This window comes from Trifolium pratense, linkage group LG7, assembly GCF_020283565.1.
Source record: "Trifolium pratense cultivar HEN17-A07 linkage group LG7, ARS_RC_1.1, whole genome shotgun sequence".
Lineage (NCBI taxonomy): Eukaryota > Viridiplantae > Streptophyta > Magnoliopsida > Fabales > Fabaceae > Trifolium > Trifolium pratense.
The window spans coordinates 31,992,024-32,016,476 of NC_060065.1; the positions used below are offsets into that span (position 1 = coordinate 31,992,024).

At 32.4% G+C, this 24,453-nt stretch overlaps 4 protein-coding genes across 6 annotated transcripts; 2 read left to right on the top strand and 2 right to left on the bottom strand.

The window, feature by feature from the left end:
• Positions 1–1,931: 1,931 nt before the first annotated feature.
• On the top strand, positions 1,932–5,889 carry LOC123897506 (endoglucanase 25-like). Its single transcript, XM_045948176.1, has 6 exons — positions 1,932–2,498; positions 3,122–3,435; positions 3,873–4,334; positions 4,424–4,559; positions 4,657–4,829; positions 5,137–5,889. The coding sequence occupies exons 1-6, from the start codon at positions 2,117–2,119 to the stop codon at positions 5,536–5,538; spliced, it is 1,869 nt and encodes a 622-aa protein (XP_045804132.1). The 5' UTR covers positions 1,932–2,116; the 3' UTR covers positions 5,539–5,889.
• Positions 5,890–6,333: 444 nt separating this feature from the next.
• LOC123897507 (MLO-like protein 13) lies at positions 6,334–10,914 on the top strand. Its single transcript, XM_045948177.1, has 14 exons — positions 6,334–6,568; positions 6,779–6,836; positions 6,988–7,208; positions 7,402–7,518; positions 7,603–7,648; positions 7,748–7,833; positions 8,408–8,482; positions 8,587–8,675; positions 8,775–8,824; positions 9,208–9,248; positions 9,343–9,543; positions 9,725–9,792; positions 9,929–9,989; positions 10,439–10,914. The coding sequence occupies exons 1-14, from the start codon at positions 6,446–6,448 to the stop codon at positions 10,646–10,648; spliced, it is 1,446 nt and encodes a 481-aa protein (XP_045804133.1). The 5' UTR covers positions 6,334–6,445; the 3' UTR covers positions 10,649–10,914.
• Positions 10,915–12,546: 1,632 nt separating this feature from the next.
• On the bottom strand, positions 12,547–16,893 carry LOC123899386 (uncharacterized protein HI_0703). Of its 3 annotated transcripts, none has more exons than XM_045950498.1 (5): positions 16,609–16,893; positions 15,103–15,372; positions 14,194–14,430; positions 13,855–14,072; positions 12,547–13,239 (listed from the first exon to the last, which is right to left on the bottom strand). In XM_045950498.1, exons 2-5 carry the CDS (start codon positions 15,355–15,357, stop codon positions 12,993–12,995), a joined length of 957 nt encoding a protein of 318 aa, XP_045806454.1. In that variant the 5' UTR covers positions 15,358–15,372; positions 16,609–16,893; the 3' UTR covers positions 12,547–12,992. The 3 variants fall into 3 exon arrangements, with proteins under 3 accessions (XP_045806454.1, XP_045806455.1, XP_045806453.1); XM_045950499.1 differs by lacking the exon at positions 16,609–16,893 and adding an exon at positions 16,307–16,437; XM_045950497.1 differs by lacking the exon at positions 16,609–16,893 and adding an exon at positions 16,191–16,327.
• A 4,547-nt stretch (positions 16,894–21,440) lies between these two features.
• Positions 21,441–24,011, bottom strand: LOC123896259 (replication factor A protein 1-like). The gene is made up of 8 exons (XM_045946671.1): positions 23,966–24,011; positions 23,494–23,760; positions 23,294–23,390; positions 23,086–23,207; positions 22,780–22,997; positions 22,543–22,697; positions 22,324–22,444; positions 21,441–22,225 (listed from the first exon to the last, which is right to left on the bottom strand). Exons 1-8 carry the CDS (start codon positions 24,009–24,011, stop codon positions 22,085–22,087), a joined length of 1,167 nt encoding a protein of 388 aa, XP_045802627.1. The 3' UTR covers positions 21,441–22,084.
• Between the last annotated feature and the right edge of the window lie 442 nt (positions 24,012–24,453).

Here is a 24,453-nt window from a genome sequence, read left to right on the forward strand (position 1 = left end):
CAATAATATATTGATCCAAATAATAAGGGTTAGGCCAAAAGGAGAGCAACAAGAGTGCTAGACTACATCAAAGTTGTATGTACAGTCAGACAATAATCGGATAACATAATTCAAATTTGAGGCAGACGAACTCCCACCACATGTACAATCCAGGAAATTCAACATAGGGACACGAAACTAGATTGCAAAAAAAAAAAGTGTGATTTAGGTGAACTACTTTCCAGATCAACCCACACAAATTAGGTCAAGTCGAAGTAATCCAAAAACAAAATGATTTGTGTGTAACAGTTCAAAATTCAAGTAAATTGAAACTAAATATCATCTATATCAATCAAACCTAGGTGCAAAGCATCTAAGGTAAAATAAATGACACGACCGCCAACATATACAGATATTCGCGAGCCCACAACTTCTTGCACCTAAAGACGACAACAAGTAATCACGGTCCTTTCAAGCTAAACAATTAAAAGCCAACAATGAGAAAGACACCAAACATAAGGATATATTTGGACAACTACAACTTGCAACGTAGTGGCTAACCCATGACCATCGTAAACATATGAACAAAGAACCACAATGTTAGCTAAAGAGGGTATCGAAACCCAAAAAGTCAGACCAAACCCAATCAATCAAATTGAAAACAAAAAAAAAAATATTTATTGAACAACCACAAAGGTGAGAAAAAGGCAACGCAAGCACAATCTCAATGACCCCAAAAGAGATGCGTGCATCGTCCGACAAAAAAAACATCACACCACTAGAGCTATGCTCACGGAGACGAGCAACTTTTTATATTTTTTAGTTGAACAAAACAATCACCCCAAGAATTTTATACGAATCCTAGCTCCAAAGTATATTAGGGTCCGTTTGGTGCGCAGGATAGGATAGTGACAGGATATGATATACAACAGGATAGTGATAGGATAGGATATCAGCAGGATAACAGTTATCCTATCCTGTGTTTGATGCACACAGGATAACAAACATGATAACTATTATATCATATTTTTAATACATATTTGTTCATACCAATATGATAAGATACATAACATATTTAAATGACAAAATTACCCTCGTAAAACAATTGTTATTTGTTAAAAATTATATTGTAATACTTTGAATTTTATAAATAAAAATATAAATAAGTAATTGTACAAAAAGAAAAAGTAATCAAATAACTTTAAATTTTAAATACAAATCATGAGAAAATAAACAAATTAAGTTTTTTATATGAATCATGATCAAATAAATAACTCAATTATACATGTTAGATAAGCTAAATAAATATATGATATATGTAAATAATAAAACTACCATTGCAAAAGAATTATATTTAAGTTGTTATTAAATTGAAATTAATATTCTTATTTTGCAATTTTTTAATAATTATTTTAATTTAAAATATTGTAATTTTAGGAGAATTTTGATTTTTTAGATTATGTAAATTACAAAATTACCCTTGTGAGAAAATCACATATATATTTAAAAATTAATTATTTTATTATTAATTTACTATCAAATTATTTTATTAATTTTCAATTTTTTATTTTAAAATATATTTTATAGAATAAATCAACGATTTTTTTTTTCTTATCCTATCCTGCTGGTAACCCAGCTCAAATTCAGGATAAAGATTTTAACTAGAGAAACAGGATAGGATAAGCTTCAGGATTAACTTATCATATCATGTTGTGTCACCAAACACTGGATTGAGACAGGATATGATATAGTTATCCTATCCTGTCTCTTATCCTGTGCACCAAACGGGCCAGGATTGAGACAGGATTATATATCCTGTGCACCAAACATCGATATATAGGACAGTAACTCCAAAGTACAGTGTACTAATTAAGTAAAATAAAATCTTCACCAGAAAATTAAATAAAATAATAATTAAAAAAAGACAAAAAATATATAAAAGGAATCACATGCTAAGACGGCTAAAAACCAGCAAGCAAACACAAATCATGGACTTATAGCTCAAACTCAAGTCATCAGCTCATCTCACATTTACACTTTTCCTTTCTCACTCCTCACACTTCTAGAGAGAGAAAGAGAAAAACATCATCAGCATTTTTCTCATCGAGTTGAAACCATTTTTGTCGGTGACACAAAAATGAGCATGTATGGTAGAGATCCATGGGGAGGACCATTAGAAATCAATGCAACAGATTCAGCAACAGATGAAGATCGTAGTAGAAACCTTCAAGAATTAGATAGAGCAGCTTTATCAAGACCATTAGATGAAACACAACAAAGTTGGTTATTAGGTCCAACAGAACAAAAGAAAAAGAAAAAATATGTAGATCTGGGTTGTATCATTGTTAGTCGAAAGATCTTTGTTTGGACTGTTGGAACTATTCTTGTTGCTGCTTTTATTGCTGGTTTTGTTACTCTTATTGTTAAAACTGTTCCTCGTCATCATCATAAACATCCTCCTCCTGATAATTATACTCTTGCTCTTCATAAAGCTCTTATGTTCTTCAATGCTCAAAAATGTGAGTTTTTCTTTATACCCTTTTGTTTTTTTTAGATTCAATCTCTCTTTATTTTGTGGAAGATTTGATTTTTTTGATGAAAAATGGGTTTTATTTATGTTGTTTTAGTTGATTGCTTGATTTGATTTCTGATTTGTTCTAATTTTGTGTGTGATGTGGAGATTAATTGAGGGAAGTTTGGTTTTTTGATTTTTTTAATTTTCTTTATGTTATCTAAAATTGATGTGTGAATTTTGTTAGAAAACAGATTTGGTATGTCACTCATAGTGTAAAGTTTGATTTTTTATTAAATGGGTTTTTATGTTATAAATTTACTCAATTACTTGATTTGATCTGTGATCCATTTTTACTGTCATATAAGGATTAATAGTGTAAAGTTTGATTTTTTTTAATTTTGTTGATGAAAATGGTTTCTTTAATGTTATCTCAATTTGTTATGTGACTAAAGTGTGAAATTTGATTTTTGATGAAAATCGGTTTTTATGTTGTTTTACTTGATTTGTTATGTGGTTAATTATATTTTGTCTGTCAATTAGGGACTAATGGTGTGAAGTTTGATTTTTGATGAAAAATTGTCTCTTTTTTGTTATCTTAATTTGATTTGTGTTTATGGATTTGTGCAGCTGGGAAACTTCCAAAGCATAACAATGTTTCTTGGAGAGGAAACTCGGGTATGCAAGATGGAAAGGGTCCTGGTGTATCTTCTGTAATCAAGGATCTAGTTGGTGGATACTATGATGCCGGAGATGCCATCAAGTTCAATTTTCCTCAAGCTTATGCTATGACCATGTTGAGTTGGAGTGTCATTGAGTATAGTGCTAAGTATGAAGCTACCGGCGAGCTTAATCATGTTAAGGATATCATTAAATGGGGTACCGATTATTTTCTCAAGACGTTCAATAGTACTGCCGATACCATTACCACACTCGTTGCTCAGGTAATAAAACCATCTTGCTTTCAGTTCTTGATTTGGATTTGATTATCTATTTATGTTTATTTGTGTCTTTTTTGGTTGATCTTTTTATGATGTGGCATAGAAAGAGAGGATTCGTCGTTAGTTTACTTTAACTGTTGATTTTCTTGGTTGATCATTTATTTTTGCCCTGAATTTATTGTGTAACACGCTTTTAGATGAATGTATCCGAATATAAATCACCTTACATTCAACTCACTTTAGTCAGAATCGATTTTTGTCACCGCAAAACCAAACACACATAGTATAATTAGTTCTTTGTGGATCTCATCTGTCGTGCGGATTTATTTTTCTGTCTAAAGTGTTTATTTTGATCAATCATTTGGTTTAGTTAATTTACCTTGTTGATTACTGGAATTCTTTTTGATTGTCGATCTCACGTGTTTGGTGTTCTTTGACAGGTCGGGAGTGGAAATACCGATGATGGAAGTACGACTCCCAACGATCACTACTGCTGGATGCGTCCAGAGGACATTGACTATGAGAGGCCAGTCACTGAATGCCGCAGTTGTTCAGATCTTGCTGCAGAAATGGCCGCTTCCTTGGCTGCTGCATCCATTGTTTTCAAAGACAACAAAGCCTATTCCAAGAAACTTGTTCACGGTGCCACTACACTCTTCAAGTTTTCCAGGGATCAAAGAGGCAGATATAGTGCAGGTAGTTCCGAAGCTGCAACATTCTACAATTCTACCGGCTACTTTGATGAGTTTGTTTGGGGAGGCGCATGGTTGTACTTTGCAACCGGAAATAACTCATACCTTAAGCTTGCTACTAATCCCGGCATTGCTAAGCATGCTGGTGCTTTCTGGGGAGGCCAAGATTACGGGGTATTTAGCTGGGATAATAAGCTTGCTGGTGCTCAGGTATTTATTCTTAATATCATTTGACTAATTTGACTAATTTATTCTTAATATTGTTGCTTATCATAGCAATTTTGGTATTCTGTATATAGGTTCTTCTTAGTCGTTTGAGGTTGTTCTTGAGTCCTGGATATCCGTATGAAGAAATTCTAAGGACCTTCCACAATCAGACCAGCATAGTCATGTGCTCCTACCTACCTGTTTTCACAAGCTTTAACAGAACCAAAGGTAAAATTCTTACTTCAAAGCTTTTAAATTGGTGCTCGAGTTCATGATTTTCCAATTTCTCTTCTGATGCAAATGTTGGTATTTTTTATGCACACAGGAGGCTTGGTTCAATTAAACCATGGTAGGCCTCAGCCTCTCCAGTATGTTGTCAATGCTGCTTTTTTGGCTACCCTATACAGTGACTACCTTGAAGCCGCTGATACACCTGGATGGTATTGTGGACCTAACTTCTTTTCAACTGAAAAACTCCGCGAGTTTGCCAGGACACAGGTATGTGATATGCTACTCCTTTAAGCAAGTAATATGTGGGACATAGGGCCTGTTTAGATTGAATTAGTTGAGCTCTTTTGAAACGATTCCGGAGAGATTATGAAAACAACTTATGACTTGATCATAGGTTGTTTTTAGCTTATTTCCACAAGCTCTCCTGGATAACTTATGAATATAGCAAATAGAAAGAGTTTATACATAAGCACTTATACAATAAATGCTTATGTTAATTTAGATGTTTATCCGCATGGCCATAATTGAAACCACTATGATGTTTAAACTAACTTGCTTTCACATGATTTTGCAGATTGATTACATCCTTGGGAAGAATCCGCGGAAAATGAGCTATATTGTTGGTTTTGGTAATCATTATCCAAAACATGTCCACCATAGAGGTGCATCTATACCAAAGAACAAGGTTAAGTATAATTGCAAAGGTGGATGGAAATGGAGGGACACATCAAAGCCAAATCCAAATACAATTGTTGGTGCTATGGTTGCTGGTCCTGACAGGCACGATGGTTTCCATGATGTTCGCATGAACTACAACTACACAGAGCCAACACTTGCTGGAAATGCTGGTTTAGTAGCAGCATTAGTCGCATTGTCAGGTGACAAAAGCATACCGATTGACAAAAATACTCTTTTCTCTGCTGTTCCCCCGATGTTTCCAACACCACCACCACCTCCAGCACCATGGAAACCATAAGGTGTCATGCCGTCCGTTATCTTTTCTCCAACAAGTACCACGAATGACTTGAGTGCATTGGTAACTTCTTTTATTTTGTATCAACTCAAAGTTCAGCGAAATTTTTGAAGACAAGGCGATGGAGAAATGGGATTATTTGGAACTCGGCCTTGTGACTCGAGATTAGAATTAAGACTTGATAAAGTGGTACTTGAGAGTGTATCTTTGTTTACTTTTTTTTTTTTTTTCTTTTTTGTGATATACATAGTATATTTGTATCAAAACCAAATCTTGTATTCTTTAAACATGAAAACTGAACAGCTTGTAATTGTTTTGACAGTTTCATCTAATGTGGTTACAGTTTTACTCGTCTCGGCTTCTTACATTCTATACCTCTAATGTGATTACAGTTTTACTCGTCTTCGATACTTCTAATGTGGTTAGTTTTACTAGAGTAAAACCTTTCACTTTTGGAGCCTTGATTCTTTCATTATAATTTTGTAATATAGCTAGCTAGTGTGGATTTATGCATGCACAAGCATAATTGTAGCTGCCAAGAATCATAACTTCGCTGCATCCGTGTGTGCATGCGCGCGCATCACATAGAAGGACACGTCACTCTCAAAAGAAAAAAATCTGAAAAACAAATTTATGTACCATGTGTGTAAAACAAGTTATGGTTTTTTTGTCTTAATATAATTGTGACCAGAACTTAAGAATCTGGTTCTACTTTTTATGCCAATTCCATGCAGCTGTGTATATACCTTGATATGTAGGAAAACATTCCTTGCTTGCTGGAATACATAAACTCTGCAGAATATAGTTTCCTTAACACCTATCACTTTCTGTCCAACATGTATATATTAAACAGAAAAAAAGAATTGTCTTCAACACATAGTTCTGCCAAATTGCATCGATAAAAATAAACATGGCAGAAGAAGAACTGAATCAGTCTCTTGAATATACACCAACATGGATTGTTGCAGTTGTTTGCTCCATCATTGTTTTCATCTCTCTGATTGCTGAGCGTGCCCTTCACCGCCTTGGAAAGGTAAACCAGCTAATATTTTCACATTTCTGTGATCTTCATGATAGAAAATTCGAAATCTATTCTTTAGCTTTGTGGTTTCAATTCATGGCAGCAAACATAAGTACTGTAAAAACAAGAGTTGCATTTTAATTGCTTTATAGATATATAATTTCCTATTATGAAATGACTTATTTTGTTCATGATGAGTTTTTGTTGGGTTGAATTTTACAGTACTTGAAGAGGACAAAGCAGAAAGCATTATATAGAGCCTTAAACAAATTGGAAGAAGGTAGTTTCCTATATAAGCTTGAATTTAATCAACTTTCCAGTATCAAAGTTCATTATATTTACTATGATGTGTTCAAGCATCATATATGTTGACATTTCGACCTGCAAAGAATTTTATGTATGAACTTTTACCTGTTTTTTTTTTTTACCAGAGTTGATGCTTTTAGGGTTCATTTCCCTTCTCTTAACCGTCTTTCAAGATCTAATAAGCCACATTTGCATCTCACCTAAGCTTGCAACCCAAATGCTTCCATGCAAGAGGCCTCATGAATCTTTACAAGGTTCAGGTCATGAATGGATAGACTACGATACTATAATCAACAGAAGAAGGCTTTTTTCTACAGATACTGGTCCGCAGCATTGTAGGGGAGAGGTAAGAGTCGGCGAAGTTTACTTTGATTCATTTAACATTGCTAGTTGCTACTAAATTTACCGACAAAGAATATTGAAATCATATAAAATTGGAAGAAAAAAACTCTTGAATCCAAATAATAGACAAAGCTAAATGTAAAGGTACTCTAATAAGATTTGTATTTATAATCCATTCCTATTGTTTTCCTAACCAGGGGAAGGTACCACTGTTGTCACCGGAAGGATTGCATCATCTTCACATTTTCATCTTTGTATTGGCTATTGTACATGTAGTATTCAGTGTCACGACAATGATTCTTGGAGGAGCAAGGGTAATAAATTGTGCTTACTAGTAAAAATGTTGGTCCATTCATGAATTGCAGCATAATTATGTTTGTATTTCGTCTGAAAAATAGATCCGTCAGTGGAAAAGCTGGGAGGATTATGCTAGGAGGACGAGTGGTAATTTGAATCTTCAATTCTAGATGGTCGATATTTAAGAAAATGAACATATTATCTTTTTGGATTCTCCGAAATTCTAGCTTTTCTCATTATCTGCAGATGAAACTCTCAGACTACAGATAGATCGGTTCTTCAACAAACATGCTCAGGGGTATTGGAGAAAAGCAGCTGTTGTTAGTTGGCTTGTAAGTCCTTGAATTCTATGTGGTTTTCTTCAGAACATTATCTAGTCTTATTCCAACTTTAGCCTATAGTATGTCTTATAATTGGGAGTTGAGCCTAACTCAACCCTACAAAACCGGCTTGTAATGTGAGGATTGCCCTCACTTATAAATAAATATTCAGACCATCTCGCAACTGATGTAGGACTTCTTAACACACACCCTCGCGCTCAACATTATTGGGCTTGGGGCGCGGATATAAATGGTGGATGGCCCGATCAGAAACCTGATAGTAGGTGGCCCAGCGGGTCGTAGAGGACGCTATGATACCATCTTAGAATTGGGAGTTTCACCTAACTCAACCCAACAAAACTGGCTTGTAAGGTGAGGATTGCCCTCACTTATAAACTTACATTCAGACCATCTCGCAACCGATGTAGGACTTCTTAACAATATGAATTATTCCTAACTTTGAATATAGATAAATTAAGATATGTTGTAAATGAGTCATGAACTTGCTACAAAAATGAAAATGATATTACAATAAGATGGTTTTTATTGTGGTGTACTTACCTTAAGTTTGGGTTTGTGTTGGCAGAGATCATTCTTCAAACAATTTTATGGCTCAGTTGCAAAATTTGACTACCTTGCGCTGCGGCAGGGATTTATCAAGGTTACAATCATGTCAAATTATATACTGTTAATCTCTCTGAGAATAATTAATTTTGTCATATGCACACAAGATATTTAGTCTTTGTACTATAACCTTTTTTCCAGGAACACTTCCCGAACAACCCCGATTTTAATTTTCATAATTACATCACGGGGACACTTGAAGTTGACTTCAGAAAAGTTATAGGCATAAGGTGAGGGCTCAAAGTCTTGAACATGTTTATTTAGTTTTGTCTAATGCCAGAAAAATTGACTTCTAAACCAACCATTTTTAATTGTTGTTTCTACCATAGTTGGTACCTGTGGCTTTTTGTTGTGCTGTTTTTGCTGTTGAATCTTGAAGGTAAACCAAGGGTTCTCTTTAGCAAGAAATTGTCATTTTGGTTCTTCAATGTGCGATTTGATGTCACTATAGTCTCTTTAATGTGTCAAAATCATAAAAACATACATAACTGTATTTTAATTTTTATTAGTCAGTTTAGTCCTCATTGTGTCTTTCGTTGGTTAGTTCGGTCCTCAGCCGTGTGTTCTGTTAGTTAATTTAGTCTATGCAGTATGACATTACTAACAGAAGACACGACCGGCAACCTTTTTAATAATTTTGATACATTTAGGGACTATAGTGGCATTGCCTCCCACATTTAATGACCAAAATAACTTTTTTTCTCAATATTTTATTTAACAGCGACTTTTTAAAATTTGCCTACTGACGAGTTTACTCTACAGGGTGGCACACTTATTTCTGGTTGGCCTTTTTACCATTGATAGTAAGTAGCCAGATTCTTTCCAAATGAGTAATTTGTTAACATTACTATGATAAAAAATGGAATATTAGTGAAACTTATATTCAGCTTGAAACAGATTCTACTTCTTGTTGGGGCAAAGTTAGAGCACATAATCACTCGTTTAGGCCAGGAATCGGTAGCAAAGGGAGATCCAACTAAACGAGTCAAGCCATCAGATGAATACTTTTGGTTTGGCCGCCCGGCCATTGTCCTCGACTTACTTCACTTCACTTTGTTTCAAAACTCTTTTGAGATTGCATTTTTCTTTTGGATTTGGGTGAGCATTTTCACTCTAAACTTCGCTTTTAAATCAAATATAATATAAATTTTCAATTGCATCATCTACTCTTACAGAGAGGGCGATTCTTGGCGCAACGGTAAGGTTGTTGCATTGTGCCACATGTTCAAATCCCGAAAAAACGGTCTCTCTAACATTAAGTCTTATCTACTATATGCAGTCCACATATGGATTTGATTCATGCATTATGGAGAAAATAGCATACATCATTCCAAGACTTGTTATGGGGTAACATACTCTTTGAAATGATAAATAGAAAATCATATTGTACTTTTTTTTGCTCAAGCTATATTGCTACTTACTTAGAACTATATATGATGTGTTTTCAATTCTCATCTCACTTCTTAATTGTAATGTTATGCAGTATAATTGTTCAAGTGCTTTGCAGTTACAGCACCTTGCCTCTTTACACTCTTGTAACTCAGGTTGGAATAATCTATTCACATGCATTCTCCATTAGATTCATAGAATATTTTATTGTATTCCCTCAAAATAAGGACTAAAATTGAAGAACAGAGCTAACATAATATAAAAGAGCTGAAGTCATCGTGCCACGATGGAAGTCATTGTGCCACGATGGGCAGATTATTTATTTGAAGAAAATCAAATATATTTTGGAAGAAAGTCTGGTCCATCGTTCCACGATAGAACTCATCGTGCCACGATGCATGTCTGTGAGACATCGTGGCACGATAGCTACGATGGGGTCACACGATGCACATAGCCCAGGCCTGTTAAAACAAAAATTTACAAGAAATATAAACAAAATATAGTATATTTGCAGAGACTAAAAACATATTAAGCCGAAGTTTTGATCGTGAATACTCTAACATGCTTGTCTCTTTGGTTTAATCTCTATACTCAATTGGAGTAGATGGGAAGCAGGTGCAAGATTGAAAAGTTTGATGAGAAGGTGGAATCACCTCCCTTGTTGCAAAGAATGACCAAAGAATCAAACCAAAATTCTCAAATTGGTGAACAAGCAATTATCATGATGGAAGATCTTCCAATATCATCAACAATTGAACTTCAACCTATTATTCAATCTCCTTTGGAAAGACATAATACATTCAATACTCAATAGTTATTATTCTTTGAGTAAAAAAATAGTTATTATTCTTTGCTAGTTATTATTCACTAGCATGCATGAATTCATTATTATTGTATATATGAAAGAGTGTGCATACAATATTTGGTTTTTAATACAAATTAAAAAGGAAATGAAAAAAAAAATGGGAAGTTAAAAGAATAATTGTGGTTGTTGATTCTAATCACATGTCATGTCTGACCAACTTATTAGGTGTGTTGAATTTTTAAATGAACATTTTAAGAATTGATTTGATTTCTAAATGAATTTTTTTATTTAAATTTTTAAAAAATAACAGTTATCAATTTGACCTTGAAATGACTTTTTTTTTCATTTTTATTTGTTTACTATAAATAGAAATATACTACAAGTTGGTTGGATTTAAGTTGTTTTTAGTTTTAATTGTTTAATTTTTTAAGGTCCTGTTTGACAAAACTTATTTTCTATTTTTTTTTATGATTTTAAGGAGAAGTCAGACCAAACACAATTTAAAGTAAGTACTTAATAAAAAAATAAATAAATTATTTTAATGAACAAAAATGAATGGAAGGAGCTTGTATCAAAAGTAGTTGAAACTTACTTTGAAATCACTTACACGGAGCTTAATATGTTAGTCTCCCCTTCGATACTCACTGGCCACAATTTCTTCACGCTTTCTAAATAATTTATTGCTTAACGTTTTTATACCAGGACTTAACTTTTTTTTTTATTATTGAAAAGAATATAATAAATTATTTTGTTGTTTTATATAGTGATGGTATGCCTCATTTAAAATCAGTATGTGAATTACCATCTACGTATTGTTTCATTGTTTTATATATAGTATATACTATTTCTATATTATGAATTTTCCATATGAAAAATAAAATAATATACTCATCCATCTTATACTATTATATATAGATATAAATAAACATTATTTTATACTTACCAGAATGAATATTTTCTTTTACACTAGTATTGTTTTCTCATATTTAAACCAAGTTAATTGGATTTGTCTTTCTTACGAAAGAAAACATTTTCATGTAAATGTAAACAATATTGGTGCTAATAAAAATTATATTAAAAATCTTCTATAAGTGACATGATACATAAATTCAAAATTAGAATTTGAAAATTTAGATAAAAAAAATAGATTCGAGATAAATTAAATTTTTATTTATACCGCGCCATAAGAAAATATTGGAAGTACCTATTTTTTATTTTAAACATTTTTTTTATTTACATGATAATTTCTAATAAATTTAAATCTTTATCCGTACATATATTTTACCAAACAACTTTTAAATGAAAAATAGCTTTAGAATAAAAATAAATAAAAATTACCAAACAATTTTAACTTTAGATTTAAAGCACTTACTTTTAACTTTGTTTTAAAAGTAACTTTTACACTATAAAAAAGTCGGGTCAAACGATACCTAAATACATTTACCTTTTGGGGGAAAAGTGGAAAATTAAGTATATGGTCATTGGAAGCAATCCATTATTATTAAAAATTATCTCTTATTTTTGTCAAAATAAAACAAAACTGTCTCTTATGTTATTTTTCCTATTTGGGTCCTGTTGGATCCATTACTTATTATTTTAACAAAAAAGGGGTCATGATAGATAAATTTAAACAAACCATTAAGATGAGAAAAAATACATAAATAAATAATGCACGCAACACTATAAAATGTGATGAAGGGTCAATCTTTTTGTATTTTGATTTTATTTGGAGTGAACTAAAAAGCAAAGTAAAATAAAAGATTTCATTTTTTACTTCAATTAAAATAAAAGATGTATTGTGTGTTTTAGAACTTCTGTTTTAACATATTTTTATTTTTATACAACAAAAAGGTAAAATAAAACATGTTACTATAATTTGTTTTCTTGCAAAGATTGGCCACAAAAAATTAGGGTACAACAATTACAATTATTCAAACATGACATAGTGGTTGGTGTCTACATTGTTTTTGGAGCAATAGTAAATACATTCTTAGATTATTTTAAAATACACACCAATACCATTATTATATCAAAATTATAAGGTAAATACATTTTTTTATCTTTAACCAGTTGTCTTTTTCCAATTTATTATATATTACATACCGATTATTATGATAGCTCAATTGGTTTACTGAAATGCTTTGGTGTGGATTTGCATAGAGGCTTATACAAAGAAAAGAGATTCTGTCAAAAAAAAAAAAAAAATAGAGAAAAAAAAGAAGAAACTGCTTATACCTTTCTATGATCTATCTATCCCACATGCTGATTCCTGTAATTACAAAGGGTTTAAAATTGGGAGAGAAAAGTGGTCCTAAACCAAATGTTAGATACATGAATATGCACACTGATACTATCATGGTAGATTAGATGTGTAATGGGAAGTTTTCTTCATCTCAAGACTAGCATTCCCAGAAACAGATGCAGCTTCTTCATTTGCCTCTGCTATTTTGAGTTTATTAAGAGTTCTTTTTGTATAAACGGTGAAGCCAACAATAGTAATAATGGCAATGACGAAAGAAATAATGTTGTATACGATTTCCACCGTGGTCAAGTGGTGCCTTCCATACTGCGCATCAGCCAAAGTCTTTATTAATCTACCACTGCATAATATTGAAAACACTAACATTATGAGAAGGGAAAGAATATATGTAGCCATTAATAAATAATATGTTGACCAGAAAGATTAATAAAGGACACAAGTTTAGCTTTTAGTCTTGGTCATATTTGCATCAATGAAGTCATACTTTGCTCTCGTATTCATCATATATGTTGTGGTCAAACAAAATCTAGAAAGTGTGACTCCGTCTACTACTTTGCTCTCCAACCATAGAATATTAGAATTGTCCAAGTAAGATGTGTTGTTTACCATATAATAATAATAATAATAATAATAATAATAATAATAATAATAATAATAATAATAATAATAATAATAATAATAATAATAATAATAATAATAATAATAATAATAATTGTAAGAATAATAATTTTTAGTTCTATCCATAAAATAATTGTATTAGTTTTTATTTGACTTTTGCTTTTATCTGCCTAAAAGGGTGATAGCTAGAGGAGACGGGATGGATCAAAGCGTGTTAAAAATATTCTCAAATAAGGTCTAAAAAAATGCGTATATTCTGATTTACGTGAGAAAAATCTTCTAGCTCTACATCCTGCGACTATCTAAGCATATTGTAAAAAGAAAATAAAGAACAAACCTGTATATGTAGATGAAAGCTTCTGGCACCATTCCTGCTATTGATCCACAAAAGTAGGGCCAAAACTTCATATCTGTCACTACTACAGCATAATTGAATATAGTGTAGGGAAAAGGTGAAGTTCGAAACAGAGCAACCACTTGAAATTGATGGAACCAGCTTCCTTCTCCAGCAAGCCTAATCATTGCAGCGTTCTGGGGCCATTTCTCTAACCATTGCTGAACAAGCAACAAGGACAAAAACAAAATCATAGAGTGAGTAAAAAACTACTTAAAATATAAAAATTCAAAATTTTTAGAGGACTGGACTTGTGATCATATGAGAGATAAAATGACTTACATGAATGCGGTCACGGAACTTTAGTCCAATCAGGTAAGGGAGGACCATCCCAATGGTTGTCCCAACCATTATTATGACAAAGCCAATGCCATAACCAAATATCATCCCAGCCAACCACATGGAAGGGCCAGAAGGGATTAATAATACTGGAAATAAAGCCAGTGAAGCAACAAGTACAAGGGCAAGAACTGGTCGGCCAAAGGCAGTCGCTTCCCACTCCATCACCGGATAAAGAACCTATAATAAAAATGTCAATGTTTACACAATTCACCAATGTCTTCAAGTTTATTATCATACGAAATTTTTAGATGCAACATTCAAAATGACTATAAGATGTGTGCAAAAAGGAGGAAGTAACAATTCCTACTGACTTGCAAGAAAATAGTCCTTAATCCTTATTACTTTACATGGTTGAATTTCTCCACAAAACAACAAACGAGTGGTGTCGTCATTCTAAAGTCCAAGCACTTCTCATAATCTAAATCACGTCACATTAATGTTGACACTTGACAGTATGAGATCAGATATCTATTCAATTCCCCTAAAACTCTTCATCAGTCAAAACATAGTAAATTGTGCACCGATGCTTTGCAATTTATGTGACGTGAGAGAAAGCACAGAACTAGCAGCTCAATAAAATTAAAAACCAATTACATAGAAATTTGACGCCAAGGAACATGCCAAACTTCAACTTCCATTGTCATAAAATATCGTGGTTCAAGAAATTAGGAGTGAAATGACATGTGTATCACATCATGATTTTACCAAAGCAAAATAAACCATGAGAGCCAGACAACACCATATTTGTTAGCTTCTGAATAAGAGTTGCGCAAAGCCCAAATCCCCAATGAAGATACAACAAGTAAATAAACTCTAGTGCGTGAACAATTGTAAAGTAAGAGGAAGTACCTTTTCAAAAGCAAACGGCACTCCCCATTTGACTAGACCAATTGCAAGTATAACAATGACAAAGCAACATACAAAGGCTTTCATCCACCACCTGAAAGATTTAAATCTTGATTCAGCTTGAGGCTGTAGCATTTCAGTTTCAACAGTCCTCGGTTCATCAGATATGGCAAGCCTAACATATTCAGTATTCCCCCTAACAGTATGACCTGTAATTTCAAGTTTCTCCAACTCCCTTGACGGCTCTGGAGTCATCATTGAGATGCCAGAGGGCTGCGAAAATGAAACAAACGGATAACATAAGCAAGAAGGAAGACTATGAATCAAGATTCAAGGTGTATATCTGATTCTGCAAACACACATTAAACAAGAACAATCAGATGCCAGAATCAAAAACTAATTTATCATAAAAACTAACACCAAGGTTTCACGATCCCTAGCTGGAACAATTGTTTGCCAGACTTACTTACTTACCTCCCGACTGACCGAACTCCAGATTCCCATTACCACTTTCCCGTAGGAACCAATTGGTTAAAACCCAAAATACCACAATTTCACTAGCCAAATTACAGTCAATTAACATTCACAGTATCATTCGACAATAAAAATGACATAAAGTAACAAAAAAGGATGCTCAAAGAGATGTTGAAACTGAACATCTCTTCTAATCATATGCAAGTGAGGAATTATGGACTACTTTGACAACGGTTGAAAACATAAAGTTCCAGAACTCGAGTAGGCTGTACTCTTGTTCTAACTTCTAAGACATTAAATTTACACGGAAAATATAATCAAAACAAAGTATTCACATTACAGTAGAACTGCCAACGGTCCCTATTTCGACAGTAAGAAATCGCATATTGGTCAAGCGATTCCAACACAATTCAACCCAAAAACACATATTTGGGATACTGCTCATAAACTAAAAACAAGCAGAATCAATCCATACATATCTTCTTCAAAACACTTTATGATTATATAATTTCAATAACTGCATCAATCCATTTTTGCACATAAATTCTTGTTTTGCACAATCAACAAAAACCCTCAAAAAACTTATTCGAAACCCCAATATAAAGTTCAAAACCTACCCTTTCATCTGAAAACCCAAAAACAAAATCTTTATCTTGAATCATGACTTTAAATTTCAACAACAACCAAACAAATCATAAAAACACATTATAAAAAGGGGAAAAATAAAATTTACCCTTTTTATGAGTAACTACAAAATTTGAAAGGTAAAGTTTCCAAAATTGAACTAAATTAATGAACATTAAATCACCGCAACGATATATCACGTGAATTACCTCTACCTAGTGCCTAATGGCTAGTACAATAAAGTGAATAATAAACTATAAAAAAAAAAAAAAAAAAATCAAAGTCGTGTCCAATATTTAATGCGTTCAATTAATGATGAAAGATCGCAAATTTTTCTTATTTATTAAGCAAAGAAATTAAATATAAATTTAAATAAAAAAAAAGTTTGTTAGAAATTGTAGAAGTTATTACCAGCAAGAAGAAGAGTGTGTTGTTGTAAATTGTGATCAGCTGAGAGAAACGAAAGGTTGATGAGTTAGTTAACGTGTTTTCTGTGTCTTTACGGACGGAATCGGAAACCTAGGTGGCCGGAGTGAGGTGGAAACCACCGTGTGTGGCGGAAGAGAGGAATATAGTTGAACGTGGAACGCAATGGAACAAATTGAGAAATTGCTTTGTTTTAACGAACGTTCCTGTTTTGAACTTGTTGAAGCTGCAAACTTCAAAGTTTCAAAGTGCACTTTTGTTTGGCCTTTAAATATATTTATTTATATTTATTATTTTCTAGCTTTGATTTTGTTTTGTTTTTGTATGAATTGTTTATTAATACTATATTATATAGTACTGTTTTTTTATGAAATCTTATATTATTATTTCTATTAGATATTTTAGTGCCTAAAATTTTATATTTTACGGTGAATAAGTGGAAGTATTAGGATTTGAGTTTTGTTCATGCATATAATATAACAACATAATATGATCAACCGAAATATGTTCACGAGATATCTTATATTATTTTTTGCCTTTTATATTTATGATGAATGAGCTTTACAACCTGGTTCCCAGTTCTTGAAGGGAGAGGAAGATCCGACAAAATGACCAGATAAAGTATGCCCCAAGGATCCATTAGATTAAACTAAGTGCATGATAGACTGATTCGTATGTCATTTGAATGTGACCAATGGTTAGATTATGATTATGTAAATGGATCCTCATTAAATCGGTTTCTCCTTTCAAAAAATAGGTAAAAGTGGAACAACGACAGTATAAATTAGGGTCGGTCTTATGCAAAGAGCATTAACATAGGGTTTTGAATTTAGGGACTCAAATTTGAGAATCTCTTTGGTCACCGTAGTATTTTCTTGCACGTCCTACGAATTTACTAAAATACTTGTGTCCGTTATCGAAGTAGCGGACACCCCTGAAAGATACCTTACCAATTTTGTTTTTATAACGTCCGCTACTAAAGTAACAGATGACGTTTACAATTTTTTTAAAAATGTCTCACTTTTATAATAATCTTCGCTACTTAAATAACAGAAGAGTAAAAATAAAAAGAAAATCTCCTCAAATTTTGGATTAATATATGGGTACAACCATCCAAGCCCTTGACGGAGTATGTTTCTATTCATACATTATCACTTGTTATTTGAACTCTTAGATTTAAAATTTAATCTATCCAGTTCACTCTTACACTATGTTTGTTTTGATAGATTTATGAGAAAAAGAAATAAAGAAGAGAGAAATAGTAAAGAAATACGAAATAAGATATTTTTTTAGTTTGGATGAAGAGAGAAATAAGGAGAGAGAGAAATTTTTTAGATAGGTCCCATGTCAAAAGAAATCTCTTCTAAATAGGTGAGATTTGTGAGTTGAAGAAGTGGAAAAATGCAGTTTCCCACAATGTATTTCTCCTTATTTTTTGAGTTTTAATATTCAACTATGTTTTTTATTTTTATTTTAAATATGAAGGATTAATTAGTCTTTTTCATTTTTATTAATTTCTCTTTATCCATATTTCTACTCATCCTCTTCTCTATTTCTATTCATCCAAACAATATATAATTTCCACTCAACTTCTCTCTTATTTCTCTCTCTTTTATTTCTCTCTTCACTATTTCTCTCTTTCCTATTTCTTTGAACATCCAAACACACAATGTTAATGACCAATCCGCATTCTTACTCTTTTTATGTTGATGTCATTTATAAGTTTTTTATTTTAAAAATTGCATGTGCCTAATTTTATCAAGGTCTAGTTGTTAAGATTAAAACAGGGCCTCCAAATTATTCGAGGTGGTGACCCTGATTATACTTAAAATGATAATTAGTTTAAATTTACCCTTAAATCATTTTATCATTTGGCTATTAGTTTATTTATTGTATTTTGTTTATATAATAAACTAAAACATCTTAAGATAATTTTTCTCACCAACATCTTAAAATTATAATAAACTAAAGCAAAATAATTTTTAAATAAATTTTTTTAAAAAAATAAAGAATAAAACAATGCCTTTACTTAGAATTTTGTTTGCATTATATTTTTAGAAATTTATTGGTTTATATTTATATTATAAGTTAACCCAACCCCTTCTTATTGGACCCAATTTCAATCAAACTTATATGGCTTAATTAGTAAAATGATCCCTTAAAGATATTTTTGGTTTCAGATTGGCCCCTTAAAGAAAAAAAGGTTCAAATAGGTCCCTTAAAGAAAAAAAAAGTCCGAATAGGTCCCTTAAAGACATCTCCGTTAATCAGTTTGGTCCCTAAAAAGAAGTCTAAATAGGACCAAACTGATTAACGGAGATGTCTTTAAGGGACCTATTCGAACTTTTTTTTCTTTAAGGGACCTATTTGGACCTTTTTTTCTTTAAGGGACCAATCTGAAACAAAAAATATCTTTAAGGGACCATTTTACTAATTAAGCCAACTTATATTATACATCTTATACTTTTCTAATTTCAGATTGAGTTCACATCTTAAAATTTGGTCTAAAAGACAAATGTAATGTAATCAATTTTAATTTGTTGTATTTTATAATATGATTAATTTATTACATGAACATTCTGAAACATTTAAAGTAGGATTTAGATTGAATGTGGTCAACACTCATGACTATATGTAGTTTCTGTAATTAAAATCGTTCGATTTTTTGTTTTGTTTACAATGGAGCAGAAGATCGAACCTAAGACCTCATGCATGTTATTTAAATCTCTCACCACTAGACTAAACTTAATGACTTAGAATCATTCGATCTTAATTAAGTGATATAAAGATACCGGCATCGGAGATACATCAGGGGTTTAGGGTGGCCATGGTCCCCCCTACATTTTATAAAATTTTGCTTATAGGCCTATTAAAATGTATTAGGTTGCCATTTTTTCAGAATTCATAGAAACTAATAAAAGAAAATAGTGTTGGCATGTGCATAAAGCATTTTACCCTATCCAAGTTTTAGAAAGTTAGCCGCAATAAATAATTATACCACGAGTGCATTTGATCTGTTAAAAAATAAGGAATTCAAATGTACCATATTTAATTTGAAAACTATTTTTGGAACTGGACGAACTGGGGTCAATGGCCGGGACAAAATATTATCCATGAAATTTGAGGTATTTACTCAACTACCTATTAACCAATTTTTATTTCACACCCCCTACTATTCACTTAAAAATTAATTTTCTTTTACTATATTATTCGGTCCCCCCGAACTTAAATTCCTGGCTCCCCCCTAAAGATACGTACTTAAATAAAATATGTCATCCATTTTTTTTTTAGGCAACATTATTTGTTTTGCTTTACTAATACTAGTATAACTTACCCGTGCATTCGCACGGGTTAATGCTCAATGAAAAATATATTTAAATTAATATATTTCATAAATTTAATTAAAATTAAAATAATTTTTAGGGGCTAAAAGTAAATATATATTGAATATTGGATATTAGTGTTAATAATAGCAGGACATACATCACACATTAATCGTATGATATGGAAAAACACTTAATTCATATTGAATAGTGTTGTGTAAAATTAAGGAGAAAACTTAGGTCAATTACTAACATCCTTTTGGTCATGTTCTCCACTTAAAATTTAATACATCAACATCTTAAGAGGAGAAAATGGAAAAAATTGTTGATGCGTCAAATTTTAAAAGGAGAACATGACAAAAAAATGTATGATATTTTACTCCTAAAATTAATTTACCTGGACATAATATATCCATTAAACTTTACTAAAATAAAAATTAGTTTAGTAATTGACAAATTTATATTTATCAAAGCTAATTTATTTATTGAACTTATAAGATAATTATAAAAAAAAAACTTATAAGATAAGTTAAAGAGTAAATTAAATAAATGTAAGACCAAAAAAAAAAGTAAATTAAATAAAAAAATTGAATATTGTTTGTTAAAGAATGTTACTGATATTGGCATGTTTAATTGACCAAAAAATAAATGGAAGTTTAAAAATAAAAAAAATGGTTGAGTATATCTTCGACAGTTATTTTTGTTGACCAAATCTTCTACATTTTAACGTTGAAAAAAGATTTTTTTTTTTTTTTTTTGTTTTTTGAGCAAGAAAAAAAAAGTTTATTTGTTACTTTACTAATTACTAAATAATAGGTATCTAAAAAAAAATTACTGCTAAATAATAGCAATAGATAGATAGATAGATATTTATGTTATCTAAGATGCTTCCTTTCTCCTCATCACCATCTTGTTCCTTCCTTCATTTCTGAAAAAGCCCCTTCATCACCATGACTCCATTCTTCAAAATCACCATTTGATTCCTTTGTTTCATGATCTGTATAAATGGAAATCGCTGCACCTACAATCTAACATCTCAAAATAGTGGTTCAATTTCGTAGGAAGGTGAAGCGTGGGTATGAGGAGTTCGTTCGATTAACGATCTTCCTGATTCAACCGGAGACGTGCTGATGCTTATAATGCTAGAGAGGAGATCAAAGTTATGAAGCAGTGGAGAGAGGCTGGAAACGATGTTGAACTGATGGAGAGTTAGAAATTTTCTAAAGTGGCGAGCATCTGAAGAAGGGTCATCCAATTGAGTAAAGGTATGTAATTATAATTTGCTTATAGAATAGTTGGATTATGTGCCTTATGAAATGTTTTCTTCATTTGTTGATGTTGTTATTTGGTTATAGGTTGATTACTGCATATGTTGTTTAACTCAATGAGAAATCAAAATAAACAACCTTTAAAGGGATAAAATTGGGATAAATATAAGAAGAAAATAACCAATACTAAACAAATATATCCCAGTAGCATAATGTTTCAATGGTGATCGAAATGAACATCATTATTAGTAGATATGATTGGAAAGCTAGACATTAATACCTTAAAAAAATTCTAGACATTGGTGAAGATTTCACGATACACAACATTTTTGGTTGAAGTGCAAACTTTTTGTTCATCATCCAAAATCAACAACTTGAGTCCATTTCTCGACCTGACTCTAGACATCGCAACATACAACTGACCGTGAGTGAATACCGGTCGAGGAAGGTAAATTCCGACATGGGAGAGCGACTGTCCTTGACTTTTATTAATTGTCATAGCAAAACAAAGAGTCAGAGGAAATTGTCTTCTTTGAAATTTAAAAGGTAGTCCTGGATCAGTTGGAATTAAATTCTTGCGAGAAAGCACAATTTTGTCACCGATGTTTGTTCCTGTGAGCACTGTTGCACCAATTATACTCTTTCCCAAATAATTTACCAAAAGTCTTGTTCCGTTACACAACCCACGTGCTTGATCAATGTTGCGCATAAGCATGACAGACACATTTTCCTTTAGTCTCAACTTATGATTTGGAAGTCCGGAACACTTAATTTCATTTAAAAACTCTGTAGTGAACCATTCTCCTGTAACGTCGCTGTCTTTGTCTGATTTACACACCGAATCAGCACTACAGTATTCTTTTTCTTCACCTAGAATTTGTGACATGATATACTCATTGACCTCCTGAACAGAGTCCAAAGTAGGAGCAAGAATTCCCCGCTCTTCAAAATAATGCTTAGTGCTAATGTTTTGCTGCAGCTGAGGGTAGGCAAAGTGTCTTCATTTGGATCCTACAGTAGACAAAACATATGAGTTAATCCAAATTCGCTAACATGTAACGTATAAATAGGCCGCGTGAATTAGGTTATATAATATCAATAAACATTACATGATTGAGGGATTGAATGAGATCAGCACAAGCTTTGTTAAGCAACACCATTGCATCCTGGTCAAACAGGACAAAGGTGGTAGCGCCCGTCTCATCTGTGACCTCTAACTTCAGCAGATATCTATAGGAAAAACAATAATTAGTAAACATGATGCGATGTTATAGCCGTATAATAAAAATATATAAAAAAATATAGGTATTATGATGAAAACTGCAAACCTAGGAGTGACATCAACAACATGCTTGACGCATTTGCCACAGTAGTACATGCCATCAGCTGGATACACCTTTTTGTGGCAATGGTGTGCAGTGTACCACCATCCACCATGTCGAACAATATCTGTAACTGTGCCCAGAACAACAAACGCGGAGCCCTGTTTTATAAAAAGATACATTCTTAATATAGATTGAAATATCGACGGTTTATTAAATGGCCTAGAATGAAACTGTTATTACCTTCTTACTCCCAGACAAACCATCAATGGTAGACCGCGGCGTCAAAACCAACATTTCATCTTCAAACCTAATTGTCTCCAAGTCTTGGAGCTTACCTATACCATTGTCTGGCGAGTCAGCAATAGTGGTCACCATATTTTTCAGAGAATCATTTTCAGCAATTTCAGGGTTAAACATAAGCCTCGAAGCATTTATAGAATTCTGTAGGACTGGTTTGCCTGGAAAAAATCAGATCAATGTTGGTTAACTGATTACTAACAACATTAGAGTCTGTACAATTTTTAAACATAACAATTGTATTATCACCTTGGAAGATCTTAGATTTTGCAAACAAAAGTGCATCAACAGCATTCATTGTCTCACCGGATGCAAGGAAAGAGTTAAGTTCATCAACATAGTGACCAAACAATGTTAAGAGATAAGAGTACCTAAGGTAGACAAATAATAAGTTTTTCGATAGATATTTACTAAATTTGGTAAATACATGTAGTAAATAAAATAAGCATGAACCGACCCATTATTGTTCAACGCTATGGTGATGACCTTGGTCCGTTTACCATTTTTGACATACTCCCTTTCCTTACCCACAGAAGCCAGCACTCCCACAACATCTGTCAACATATTTGACAGACAGCGGCATATTTTAAATAGATGGCATATATATAAATTATATAAATACACTATACACAAGATTTTGTTTTGAAAATAACAAACCAATCAAGAAATCTCTATTAAAATCATTTTTGAAAACATCAGCAGGTGGTGTGAAAGTGTAGACTATCTCTGGAAAAACAATGCTATCAGATCTTGTGAATTTAGTATTATAAGTTGCATCCAACTTATAAACATGACTTGTAGGACGGTATTCGCCAGTGCTTCTGACCACATCAAACGTGGTAAGGGTGTACACGACACCTTCAGATAGCTGTTTCTGAAACAGGTAAATTAGTGTTTTCTTCACACTGCAATGAATCCTAGTTCCTTGTAATGGCAAAACAGTTAGTTAATATGACGTAAATCTCAACATCTCAACATGCTAGAATAGAAATAGAAATTATGTAAAAGAAGTGTTGTAAATATACCTCAGAATCCATCAAAACCAGTTCTAGTGATCTAAATTGGTTTGGTGTGTTGAACTCGGGAACTCCCCACAACCGAACAACCCTTACTATTAACCTCCAATTACGGGGAACATCATTGATAGTTGAAATCATATCAATGTGGTTTGCCATCGTATTTGAAATTGAAAGACAACACTGTATTGCTAAAAGCTTAGATGGTTTGAAAAGAGATGCGTGAATATTGAGGCTGAGTTGATGTGTATTTATGGTGTCATTGATTGAATATTTGATTTAATATGATGCAGGTATTCACAATCGAAAATCATGGGAAATATTAATGAGGTCAACCATGAAGATTGAAGTGAATGGAAATAGAATGGCCATCAATTTAGAGCTTATTTGAAAGAGAATGGACATGATTTGTTTTTCATTATGCCTTTCCATAAATATTAGACTTGTTTTGATCTAATTTGGGTTTTATTATTTATTTAATTTTAAAATTGAAAGCAGTAGTTTAAAATTGAAAGCTAGTATACATTTGTGTATCATGCATGTATCAAGTTTGAAAAGAAACCACCAAAGTCTCAACCAATAAACTTAGCTTGAAATGATT

What these genes read in the sequence shown, in the direction of transcription:
- LOC123897506 (XM_045948176.1), top strand. Translation starts at nt 2,117, where the DNA reads ATGAGCATGTATGGTAGAGATCCATGGGGAGGACCATTAGAAATCAAT. An exon ending in ATAAGCTTGCTGGTGCTCAG is followed by an intron (nt 4,335 to 4,423) that starts GTATTTATTCTT and finishes TTCTGTATATAG; the next exon opens with GTTCTTCTTAGTCGTTTGAG. An exon ending in GCGAGTTTGCCAGGACACAG is followed by an intron (nt 4,830 to 5,136) that starts GTATGTGATATG and finishes ATGATTTTGCAG; the next exon opens with ATTGATTACATCCTTGGGAA.
- LOC123897507 (XM_045948177.1), top strand. Translation starts at nt 6,446, where the DNA reads ATGGCAGAAGAAGAACTGAATCAGTCTCTTGAATATACACCAACATGG. An exon ending in CTTAAACAAATTGGAAGAAG is followed by an intron (nt 6,837 to 6,987) that starts GTAGTTTCCTAT and finishes TTTTTTTACCAG; the next exon opens with AGTTGATGCTTTTAGGGTTC. An exon ending in CGCAGCATTGTAGGGGAGAG is followed by an intron (nt 7,209 to 7,401) that starts GTAAGAGTCGGC and finishes TTTCCTAACCAG; the next exon opens with GGGAAGGTACCACTGTTGTC.
- LOC123899386 (XM_045950497.1), bottom strand. Translation starts at nt 16,235, where the DNA reads ATGATTCAAGATAAAGATTTTGTTTTTGGGTTTTCAGATGAAAGG. An exon ending in TTGGGTTTTCAGATGAAAGG is followed by an intron (nt 15,373 to 16,190) that starts GTAGGTTTTGAA and finishes TCATTTTCGCAG; the next exon opens with CCCTCTGGCATCTCAATGAT. An exon ending in AGTTCCGTGACCGCATTCAT is followed by an intron (nt 14,073 to 14,193) that starts GTAAGTCATTTT and finishes TTGCTTGTTCAG; the next exon opens with CAATGGTTAGAGAAATGGCC.
- LOC123896259 (XM_045946671.1), bottom strand. Translation starts at nt 24,011, where the DNA reads ATGGCAAACCACATTGATATGATTTCAACTATCAATGATGTTCCCC. An exon ending in GTTTGTCTGGGAGTAAGAAG is followed by an intron (nt 22,698 to 22,779) that starts GTAATAACAGTT and finishes TTTATAAAACAG; the next exon opens with GGCTCCGCGTTTGTTGTTCT. An exon ending in TCATTCAATCCCTCAATCAT is followed by an intron (nt 22,226 to 22,323) that starts GTAATGTTTATT and finishes TGTCTACTGTAG; the next exon opens with GATCCAAATGAAGACACTTT.